The 12,597-nt window shown below is 35.6% G+C and overlaps 1 protein-coding gene across 3 annotated transcripts in view; it reads left to right on the plus strand.

Annotated features, from left to right (window-relative positions):
* The first annotated feature begins 1,127 nt into the window (after positions 1-1,127).
* The window catches only part of Dop (drop out), a 101,307-nt gene continuing 89,837 nt past the window's right edge, over positions 1,128-12,597 (plus strand). For all 3 annotated transcript variants that reach the window (XM_064041840.1, XM_064041842.1, XM_064041841.1), the window contains exon 1: positions 1,128-1,529. In XM_064041840.1, the coding sequence (XP_063897910.1) occupies positions 1,397-1,529 (133 nt within the window). In that variant the 5' untranslated portion in view covers positions 1,128-1,396. The remainder of the gene's footprint in view (positions 1,530-12,597) is intronic.

Here is a 12,597-nt window from a genome sequence, read left to right on the forward strand (position 1 = left end):
AATATGTTTATTGAAATGAATTTGGTAGTTTAATATCTCGTCAAATAATGCAGTAAATATAGCTGAAAATCAATAACTATTTCAAATTTAGTGACTTCTATGATGTAAATTGGCAACATTAAGATGTCAGTTACAGCCTTTTTTTGATATGGTATACTTATCTGTACCACATTTTCCTACTATGCCGTGAGATGGCGCTGATCATAATTGAAAAAAAATAAGGATGGAGGATTTTACACCTGTTAATTTGACTGTAATGCCAGTAATAAAAATATGGTCGCAGTGAACATATTCAAGTTCTTTAGCATGGCGGTGTCCTCTTCAAAAGAAGTACGTATTAAAAAATAATAAGAAAATATGATTCAAAACATCAAAAAGGAAGTTAAAGAAAAGTTTTCGTTTTTTTCAAAAAAACTTAAAATTGTTTTTAGTGCCACATAGTAACTCATTTTTTACATGTTTTGCTTTCAAACTTGTTTTTAAACTTCCCCCTCCTGTAAACACCTTGGTTTCGCACGCGTCTTAGGGGATCAATTTCCTTCAGCCAGGTAAAAAGTAGCCTCAGTAACTCATTGTTACAGCAGCTATTTGCTTCTGAAAGTCTCACCTTAATCAGTCTAGCCTTTTCTGAGATTAGCTGGATCAAAAAGACAGACTCATAAAGGTGTAGAAAAAATATATGGATATTCATACCGAGTATTAATATGGATATGTGCAAGAGATTATTTAAACATAACATAGAAACACTTCAATTATATTTATATAAAATAAATAGTAGATTTATTATACAAAAATATGCTACATAACAGAACAAGAATACTACCACGATCTGGAACGCACTGTTTTAGTTGCCATATTATAAATTAGTTTTCCCCATATTTGTGTAAAATATCGAATATTGCAATTCTTCAAAGGATATAGTTTAAAATCCTAAAAATACCCTAGTTGCGATTAGCATTGTTTCCATACAGAGCCTAGTTTATTTTCAGTGTGAAAAATAAAATTACAGTTATTTACGAACCTAAAATTCCCGCAAAAAATATATGTTTCAATAGTTTTTGTTTCCTCTAACAGGGACTTACGTTTGCCATCAATGATCATAAACTATAACGATGTAAACACTGTGTGGTAAAATTCTAGTAGCTAGCAACATTAGCAAGCCCTTCAAAAGTGTCATTTTTCGATTTGTGCGAAGTCGTGTATCGCGTTATTTATCATGACATAGAAAATATTTGCATTAACAATCGTTTATGGATACCTTGATTTTAATCAATGTTTACGCACGCTTAATATTAACGGTGTCATGTAAATAGACCGTGAAATTGTAAAGTTGTTCAAGGGGTGTTAAATGGGGGAAATATTAGTGCATTTGTGTGTTGTGCTGTGAGAGTGAACGATGGATCGCCGATGTTCCCAGTCCGTCCGGACACTTGTGTTCGACGATTCGGACTCTGATCCGCCTAAAGTCGGACAGAAGAAGGATCTGGCGTCGGCTGGAGCGCCATTGTCGTTGAACCAGAGCGCTGAAGGTCGGTGAAATTATCAATATTATGGTTGGCAAATGTGCGAAATGGGTAGAGTGGAGCGGGGTTTCGTTGTTTTCAAGGTTTATCTGCTGTCAATTTAATTGCGAGGGCGCGAATTAACGGCTACAGTTGATTGGTGGAGCCTGTTTTGCGCCAAATAAACCAGCAAATAATAACAGCGACGCCTACAGTTACTTTACGTTCATGTTATGATTGCGAAACACAAAAATTGCATTACTATGACCCAGATGATCATTTCTCTGATAAAAATAGTCACGAATACTTTTACCAACAGTTTTATATGACCATGGCATATTTATTTACAACCTTATATTTTCTTGGCATTGCAAAAATGTGCAGAAATGATAAAAATAAGGTAATCTTGTACAAATATTATTATCTAAAAGTTGTTTAAATGATTAGGGAACATTTAAAAGTTGATACCTGAGTATATTCTCATATCTGATCAAATAATGAGGTGTGCAGTATTTTGTTACATTAACATGCAAAATATTAAAATCATCATCATTAAAATACTTGAAACAATTTTATTCATTGTAAAATTGGATCTTATAAAACAATGGTAATGGCAAAAGATTGAAGTGGTCTGAGTGGTCATGTCTTCAAGGTAATCACAACTGCTTAAGAAAACTTTAATAAAATATGTTAAAAATATAGGTATTCTGATTTTAATTATAAATATAACATTCAAAAGCATGGTATTGTATCCTGCATAATATACATTAAGTATTTATTATGTCTGAAATAAAGGAATACACATAAATAAATAAAACTTCTAACTACACTCTATTCAATATGTATTCAGATGTCATGAAAGATTTTCCTAATTCTCAACTGTTTCTTGACTGAACTGAAAATATAAATTTGTTAACGTTTGAAACATCTCTAAAAACTAATATAGTAAAAGTAGTCATATAAAAAAACTTATAGTAATGAATAGGGAAACAAAACAAAGATTGTAATAAAATATAAGGAAACAGGTAAATGATTTTTACCCCAATACAAATGTAAATAAATATTTTCTATTAGGTAACTTTGTATATTTCTGGTAAGGACTTGTATTGGAAATACATTAGTATGGGTTTTTTGTATGATGCCATAGCAAAACTCATTTGGCTATTAATTATGGGAAATTTTTGATGCAGACGAAACCAATGCCACCACAGGCTAGAAGTTCTATATGTCATCATCATCCCCCGAGCCTTTTTCCCTATTATGTTGGGGTCGGCTTCCAGTCTAACCAGATGTAGCTGAGTACCAGTGCTTTACAAGGATTGAATGCCCTATCTGACCCCCTCAACCCAGTTATCCAGGCAACTCAATACCCCTTGGTGTCAGACTTACTGGCTTCTGAGAAGAACTATATATTTCTATACTAGCAATTTTCCCGTGGTTACACTTGCGTCCACTGGAAACTACTGCCTGTACTAGGATAAAACATAGCCTATGTTACTCAGAAACAGTGTAGCTTTTTAACAGTAAAATAATTTTTAAGTAGTAGCCTTTATACACATATTTTTCTCCTATGTATTATATTGCAGCTGCACTATTTATGTGGGCGGTTCACATATTTTTTGATGTTTGAATTGAATGGAGTTTTATGCTGGTTCTTTGCTGTAGGGCCTAGTTTTGAGCCATTGAATGTGTTTCTTTTAAATCCTAGAAAGGCATATATTCATATGAAATACAATACGTGTAGAGTTATCATAAGGCCACTCGTAACATTGCTATGCCGCCTACAAAACACTATGTGCGATGCTTTTAAGCTGTCTACAAAGCGGCAAAGATCTTTGACAACAACTGTTGCTATATTCAGCACTTTTATGTTGGTTTGCACCATTTGACTGTTACGATAACTGAACCATTTTCAGTTGTCAAGTCGCCAGTTTCAAAGCTGGTAATTGGTACAGATAAATGGTGTATCTCACACTTATAATTTCAATAATACTACCATACATTAATTACAAAACGAAAACAATGCATTTCACCTAATAACATGCGAATATTAATTAATGAATACAGTAATAAGTTATTGCGTGCAAGGCGCGGCCGAATGCCCAGTTGAATACATGTTGATATTTTGTTTAATTAGTGACGTATCAATTAACGCCGTGGGCTACGCATTGACCTACTTTTATTTGTTATTAAATGCTCACGCCTTTTACTTATGGGGTTGAGCAGAACAAACATAAACTTTGGAAAAAGTGTCATGTTATAATTTCACTAGATTCCGCGAGCGGTTTGGTTCGCGTCCCGAAGAAGCTGCGAAACGCACCCTTACATAAAGCTATAGCCTTCTTCGATAAATAGGCTATCTAAAGGGGTCTCCACACCAAAGCCGCTGACCCGGCGGCACGACTGCCGCGGCATGTGGTGTTCTAGTAATTGTCAAATACTCTATGAAAGCCGGCGGCATGATTGTACAAAATACGGCCGGCGGGTTGGGCCGCCGGGCTGTGCCGCCGGCATCAGCGGCTTTGGTGTGTAGACACCTTTATACTGTAAGTTATTTTAGAATCAGGCCATTAATTTCTGCGATTCGTCAGCTTTATAATATTAGTAAAATATCTTGTCTCCCGCGTTCTCATTAAAAGCCATACTTTTACGAACTCAAAAGCATAGCATACCCCAAAAATTATAGGTATGTTCACATTCAATTCTTGTAATTAAGATAATAATCTTCGCCATAAAACTAGACAGTTGAGATAATAACTATAACAGAAAGTAGGCCTTAAAGATTCTGTAGGTCAGTCCTTTAAGTAGTACAAAGTAACATAATTATGGCGTGTGAGAATAAAGCTGTTTCATCAAATGGAATGAGTAAAAGTAGTAGTAAAGAAAAAGGTTCTTTAGTTGTTGCGATAAAAACCTACGCTTATTATAATGGATTCTGAGCAGGGTCTTGGGCAATGCTCTGAGCCGCCAAAAAGGCAAGTGGCAAGGACTATACTGAGATTAAGATACAACTCTTTCAAACAATGCTGTGCCTCAGCAGGCTTTAGCTTTAAAACTCTTCAAATAGGACCCTGGAGCCAGTATTTGTTCCATTATGCCTATGAGCTGGGTACACGGGATTCCTAGAATTTGTGAAAAATATGGATATGCTATAGTTTCACCACTGCCAAGTTCGATAAGGTAAACAAGTTTGATGATATGTTATTATGACAACAGATCTAACTTGGCGGCTCTCCCACTGTTTAATTGCACATTTGCATTCTAAATGATTTTGCCTTGATTTCAGTTAACGTTTATATTAAACGGACAAACTGAGGCTGAAACACGATTCTTTCTTATTTCGCTAGTCTTTCTAAAATCATTTAATAGGTGTAAAATGAGCAGTATTATCACAGATTATATAATAGTTACTACGTATTATTTCTTTATATGAGAAGGGGCCTGTAGTTGGCTAATGAAAAGGCTAATAATTATGAAAAAGAACAATCGCTCGTTTTGTAAGTTTATCACGAGTCACACCTTTTTAATTCTCTCCCTTTCCAAAGAAATCATAGAACTCGGAGACATATAAATAAGCAAAAAAAAAATGCAAAATTGTAATATGTTAAGTTAGCTTCTTCATTTTAATGCCCCTCAACAATGTTTTGCAAAATAAATTCTCTCCAACACGAGCGAAGCCGGTCGCAGAAACCAGCACACAGTAATAACATTGTTATACAGGTTGACGTGAAGCAGACCGTGTGTCTTGTATTGTTGCTTTTGTCTTTATATCCCGTTGTTTTATGAGAACTCTGGTTTGAGAAGTCGACAGACTTGGAAGTTGTAAGTTGTTCTAGCTTTTGGTTGGTTAGACCTGAATATTATGAGGCAAAGACATGACGGTCAAACGCTGGATTTTATTTTTGGCAAAAACGAGAAAGGACCTTCTTGAAAAAAGTGTGGTTATAACGAACTTAGATGTTACATAAAATAAAATTGTATGGATTGACTATCCTAATGACTTGGCTAGTCTTCTTTTGGTAAACATTTAGGAAGTCTCGTTATGGATGTCAAACTACATGAACCAGAGTACCATTCAAAAATTACAGAATCAAAACCAAAAATCATGGACTTTCTGGATTACAAACTTTTATTCCTACGAAAAAAAACTTCCCTTCGAGTTTCGAGTCCTTTATTTCCATGCAAATAGATGCAATTTATCCTAAAAACGCTTATCAATTTGTTCTCCCTTTAATGTTTTTTGACCCTTATAAAATATTCTGTCTGTACACCATTAGAGCTTTTGCAAGCAATGCAGGATGACTGGGTCAGAATTTGCATTTTAAATGATATTGCTCTTACCCACCTTTTTAATCGATCTGGCTTTGATCACCGAGTTTGTTAAGGTATTTCCTTTGAAAGGTGTTCTGATAGAAATGTAGATGACAGCTAGATTAACATGGAGCTTGTATTCCCTTATTTGAAGTATAGAGGTAGCTACTTTTAGTATTTTCTTTAGGGTGAGGCCACATTGAGTTACGTAGTCGTACCGAAAATAATGCATTTTTCCATAGTAAAAGAATTTGAGAAGTATTTACTTGATTTGACTTAGGTAGATTAAATCATGGGGAAAAACAGTGCATTCATAGGTACTCAATTATTATGTTATCTTCCAATTATGAGGTTTACCATTATGACGATTTGAGGTTTTATGACTCAAAGAAGGTTCAACCAATCCGATTTCGTTTCAAAAACTCAAGTTTTTAGTTAGTTTGCTGGTTTTCCCTAAACACACGTATTCGATAGGAATTTTAATAGGCTTTTTAAATATTGATTCGTATTCCGACAGTGGGGGCAAGAGGTTACGTTTCGTTACACGTAACTAACTACCCTCGATTGAAATATTCATGTTGTACCTCGCTGTAGGATTACCCGCTTAATAAATGGCGTTAGAACGTGGTTTTTATCAAGTGTCAGTTTTTGAAACGCTTGCTAATATTTACATTATGAAAATTGCAGTTTTCTTTAGGTCAAAGCAAATTGGATTAATTTACGTTTTTTTTTAGAAATAACGTTTATCCTCTTCATAATAAGGTTCAAATGTAGCTACTTTTACTTTTCTAGAGAAATGCTAAATTAAAAACTTTGTTTTAGTGTAAAGTTCATATAAGTTCACATTTTCTGTTTTCCTTGCCATTGTTTGATTAACTTCGTTTGTTTATTTTTTTCTCAAAAACTACGTAATTTATATTTGAGTAGGTAAGGTCTACAGTTGTTCAGTTTATTACTTCGCGTAGGTACCTACGTAAAACTCAAGGGAAATTAAATTCTACCTTCTATGTTACCTAATTGCTAGTTTATAAATACCTCATGTCTGCATGTACAGTCAGTATCAAAAATATATCAGCAGGTTTATGCTTACCTACATTATCATTTATTATTATGATGTGTTTTACCATAACCAGGCCTCCGTCACTCCATGTACTTGCGCGCTATAAGTGCCTACCGCCCAGCCGAGCGGTCTCGGTCCGCCGGCGGATCAAATTCAGTTGCGGTTTTCACAAGCGAAGCGCGCGCGCCGTTCAATTTTTAACCGACTTCTAATTAGGGCATGCAATTTCGGTAAAACGAAAATTACCGGTAAAAAATCGGTAATAAAAATATTTTTACCGGTAAACCGGTAAAACGGTAATTTTTGTATTTTTTTTTAAATGTGATATTGTAACAATAAGATTGGGTAGTAGATTTTTATATTTAATATTTAAAAATGTAAATCATATGTTAGAAAATAAATAAATGATAAAAAGATTGGGTAGTCTTAAAGCAAAAACTAAATAAATATGCAAAGTATAAAGGTGGTAAACGTTTTTGGTGAAGTGGACCGTAACAAAAAACATGTCAGTACCATCCGTACGCGATGTCGCCGACAAAATGCAAGAGAAACGGCTGCGATGGTACATGTAAAAAGGAGTGACACCTGAGGACATCGGTAGTGTGAATCTGATACTCAATCTCAATATACCCTGTCAAAGGCGCAAAGGCAGGCCGAAACCGTGGTGGTTGAGTGTCGTATGAATGACATGAAAATCTGCGAACTCGAAGAGGAAGATGTCTATTCAGGAGGATAGAGCGAAGTGGAAGGAGGAAGATACGGAAAGCCGACCCCGTCATAAGATGGGATAAACGTTAAGAATTACCGAAAAAAAAAAAAAATAATAATTGAGGTGAAAGCCCTTTTTTATGTTAAATCATCAAATGACGTTTTATGGACCAGGGTCGCGATAACTCTTTCGAACAATCCCGCAGCCCCGGCAGGCCTTGGCCCTGCTGGGCCCCACTGGGTTTGCTGACATCTCCCTGAGGAGCCCGTGGAACAACGCGCGCCGCTGACACGGGTCTGTTGTCAATGCAGACGGTGGAACAATGAACCACCCGAACTCAAAGCCCACAGACCGACGCCTATGGTGGCCGGGAGTCGTCTCTCGACCCTTGGCGCCCGTGGTGTCTTCCTGGTTCACTACAGCGGCTGGGATGAGAGGTGCTACTCGCAGTCGCTCCGCCGTCTCCTTCTCGAGCATGACTGCTTCCAGAAGGAGACGACGGCTTCTCATTCCCTCAAGCTCCGGAACATGGCTTGAACCAGGGAAGGACGCGAAAGGTCGCCGCTGCCTATTGCCTCGACGACAACGCGGCGGTACCCTTCCCAAGCAGTGCACACCTGGACTGTGTGCTCCACCGTGTCCTCAGAGCTGTCCGCAAGTTGGTGAAGTAAAAGCTCTTGCTCAGTAAGGTCATAGAGTAGGTAAAATAAGCATTAGCTACTTTGTACCTAGTATGAGCTGACAGCTATGAGGAAAAACAGAATAACCGAATGAATACAATTTGTTTAGATTTTATAAATTAAGATGAGAAAGAAGATTTGTATCTAACCTAGAGATAGTTAAGGACACACAAGTTTACTTTCCGAAAAAACACCAACTTTAACACTCTTACAATTCGTAATGTATGCAACATTACATTATATTCAGGCTACATAACAAAGATTTGACGTTAAATGAACAATTCCTATATTTTATCAGAAAAACGTAAAAACCGGTAAATTACCGGTTTCATATTATTTTTACCGGTAATTTAAAACTCGCAAAAATGGGCGATTTACCGGTAAAAACGAAACCGGTTAACCGGTATTGCATGCCCTACTTCTAATAGTGCTGTTCGTTCGTACGCGCATTACGATGCCGTGTGGTGCCTTATGTGCTGTAACTTTAAAGATTTTTTTATTTTACCTACACACTGATGTATATAATTATGTTTTATCTAGGTTTCTTCTACAGTCAGCACCAATAGGTATATAAAACAAAACAAACTTACAAAAATAATAAAACAAACTTTAAAAAAAGAGAACCGACTTCAAAACGCTAAACCGTAAGAAATAATTTATTTTTTGATGTCGGTGCTTTTTCGATTCGTAATTACCAGCTGTTAGCACCAACATAATTACCAGCTGTTAGCACCAACATAAAAAAAAACCAAATTATTTCTTACGGCTTTGTGCCTTATTTGAAGTCGGTTCTCTTTTTTTAAGGCTTTTTTTTCATTTCTAGTGAACATCTCCGAAGATCATCATCAAACTAAGAAGTATTATACTTATTTTAAAACGTTCTCCTAAATGTAACAAATCCTTTTCTGAAAATCGCATCGATATCGGTTTAGCCAAACGCGAGATTATCGCGCACAAACATACATACCTACAAACCATACAAGTCAAACTTCTCAGTTTGGCCTGTACCTATGTCTAATCACCTCCTTTTTTTTAAGTTGGTTAAATATTTTATAAATGATAAAATTTTTAACTGCCACATAAAAGTCAGAACATATTCACAGTTCTCAATAACATAGATAAAAAGTTATGTTAATTTAATTTTACCGAAGAGGCAGCCCTGCGATTACTGTGGAATCGCGCGGTGCGAAGCAATCACTGCTGTACGCTTGAGCATTTAGGCGCATTTTAGCATACAGTGGTTGCTGACGCGAAGGAGTAGGCAATTATCGTAATAGGTATTGGAAGTTTTCTACTGAGTGAAGTATCTGTAGTAATCTGTGCCATAACTTCTTATATTTTCTCTCCCATTTTTTTAACTTTATAGAGGAAAGATTGAGATTGCAACCCGCCATGAGCAAGCGTGGTGATTAATGCTCAATCCTTCTCCGTATGAGAGGAGGCCGCAGCCCAGCAGTGGGACGATAAAAAGGCTGTCACAGTAACAGAGGAACGATTTGATTACTTGTTTCAAATATTACCTACACTAGAAACTTTAAGAAACTTATTTTTATTTGGAAAACCTATGTTCGCTAATACGAAAATATGCAGATAAAAAATTAAGAGAATACTGTCGAGGAACAAACTATTGCAAAATCTTCCAAAACGAAACATGCCTTGAATTCTTGAAGGCGTATTTTTGTTGCCGACTGTAATTCGTTACGCAAGCCATTTAATAGTTAAGTAGTATTTCCTGCGATATATCTTCCGATTTGTAATATAAAAGCGGTTATCATTAACATATTTATTTTTATTTCTTAGTGCCTTAACCTCGATTCGGCTGTATCTGATAAATATTTATAGATAATGATTAGTTTACATTTTTGCGTGGTCTAGTTATTTGTTTATTGGTTTATCTTATGTTTGAAGTTATGTGATCATTGAGAATTCATTGATGCCGTGGTATGGTCCCGATTTACCATGTTGACAGGAATTTCCAAAATAATATAAGTATGCCAGATTGTAAGTAACATCTATAGAGAGACATATGGCATTGTCCCGTTGCAGGGCTGCAGCTTCTCATACAAAGAAGGAATCAGTATTGACTGTTAACCTGCTTGCTCAAGGCTGGTCAGCAAAGGCAGACCACCAAGATGTGTTTCTTCTCAATCAGTCAGATCGCCATAGACTTATAAAGTACTAGCTGGTGCCCGCGACTTCGTCTGCGCAGATTTAGTATTTCGAACAATATGTTTACAAATTGTAGCCTATGTGTTATTCTGATGTATAAGCTATATTGTGGTAAAGTTTCATTCAAATCCATTCAGTAGTTTTTGCGTGAAAGAGTAACAAACATCCATACATACAAACTTTCGCGTTTATAATACCCACCCAAAACAAAAATGTGAAAGACTGCCAAGTTCGATAATATGGGAATGCTTCGCCTATAAAAGAAGTGAGATCTGAATAAGTACCAAGTTCCATACACATACCTCAGTTAAAAATAGTTACTTTTTAATGACGTTACTTGGCAAGTTTTCATACACCTTGTTATAAACCTACTAAACGCAATGAATCAAGTATTTAATTTTCTATTAAAACTTGCCAAGTAACATCATTAAAAAGTAACTATTTTTAACTGAGGTATGTGTATGGAACTTGGTACTTATTCAGATCTCACTTCTTTTATAGGCGAAGCATTCCCATATTATCGAACTTGGCAGTCTTTCACATTTTTGTTTTGGGTGGGATTTCATTTATTTTTGTAAGGTTGTTTATTTTTATTTTTTTTCTTATGATGAAGTTAGTTAAATAAATGTCTCATTTATACTATCTTTTAGATTTTTTAATATACACTATGTTTCTTACAAAGAAATGAACTAGATTAACTAAATGGACTAGATTTACCAACTGACTGACATGACATGTTATCATATATTATGTTCGTGGATCAAAGTTACACATTCGTTATTTTCGAAAGTGATTCACACTTGGCCGTTTTCAGATTTTTACTTTACTCTGACTAAATACAAACCTTTGTACCATTCGAAGATATATTATATAAATATAGATACATTTAGTTCGTTTTAGTTCCTTAGGGGTATAAATTTACACCGGGTATAAAACACCTTCATTATTTTGAAACCGACTCACACTTGGCCATTTTCAGATTTTTCCCTTTACCTTGACATAAAGACCTACCTCCATGCCAAATTTCAAGTCAATGCGACCATTGGAAGTGGTCTAGGTTTTTGATGAGTGAGTCAGTCAGTCAGTCAGTCAGTCAGTCAGTGAGTGTATAGTAAAAATAGCGATTTTCTGACGTCAATATCTCAAGACCTACAATAGGTATATTAATGAAAGGCGAATGGCAGGCTTGTATGGGACTTTCGTACCGCTAATAAAATTTCGTGTTTTGGGATATTTTTTGTTTTAATTGATGGGTAATATGATAGACAAGCCCTTTGTAAATTCTTAGATTTTTAGAACTTGGGAAGTAAAAGTTATAACCAGTTTTGTTTTTTAAGGTTATGTACCACAGTATACCCATATAAGTAGTTTTAGCTAGGTACATTAACATTGTTATGGGTTATAATGGGTGGGTAATATGATAGGCAAGCCCTTTGTAAATTCTTAGATTTTTAGAACTTGGGAAGTAAAAGGTATAACCAGTTTTGTTTTTTAAGGTTATGTATCACAGTATACCCATATAAGTAGTTTTAGCTAGGTACATTAACATTGTTATGGGTTATAATTGGTGGGTAATATGATAGACAAGCCCTTTGTAAATTCTTAGATTTTTAGAACTTGGGAAGTAAAAGGTATAACCAGTTTTGTTTTTTAAGGTTATGTACTACAGTGTACCCATGTAAGTTGTTTTAGCTAGGTACATGAACATTGTTATGGTAATGGTAAAATAAATGTTCTACTTAGCTTGTCTCTTAATCTTGGGTGTGTTTTAGGTAGGTACGTACAATTAGGTAAATAGATAGATAGATAAGGATCGTACTAGGGCTTTCAATACCGGTATTACGGGATCCCGTATTCAGAGAGCCTCGGACAAGTCGGTGATCGCTACCGGTGTTAAACCTATTGATCACGGAGACGTCTTTGACTATGTGCTTCTTGTTCGTCATGATGAAGTCAATCTCATTTTTAGTCATAGTGTCGGCTATGATTGGATGCGTTTTGAAACTAAAGGATTGTGTTTTAAAAGTTGTATTCGATCTAAAATTAAACTCCGATTTCAAATTAGACGAATTCGATTTGACAATATTAAAAAATGTTTACAACAGCCTTTCTGTAGTCAAAGTAACTATATTAGTACTGTACTATACGGGATGCCAATTTACTAAA

The sequence above is a fragment of the Helicoverpa armigera genome, chromosome 26 (genome assembly GCF_030705265.1).
Source record: "Helicoverpa armigera isolate CAAS_96S chromosome 26, ASM3070526v1, whole genome shotgun sequence".
Lineage (NCBI taxonomy): Eukaryota > Metazoa > Arthropoda > Insecta > Lepidoptera > Noctuidae > Helicoverpa > Helicoverpa armigera.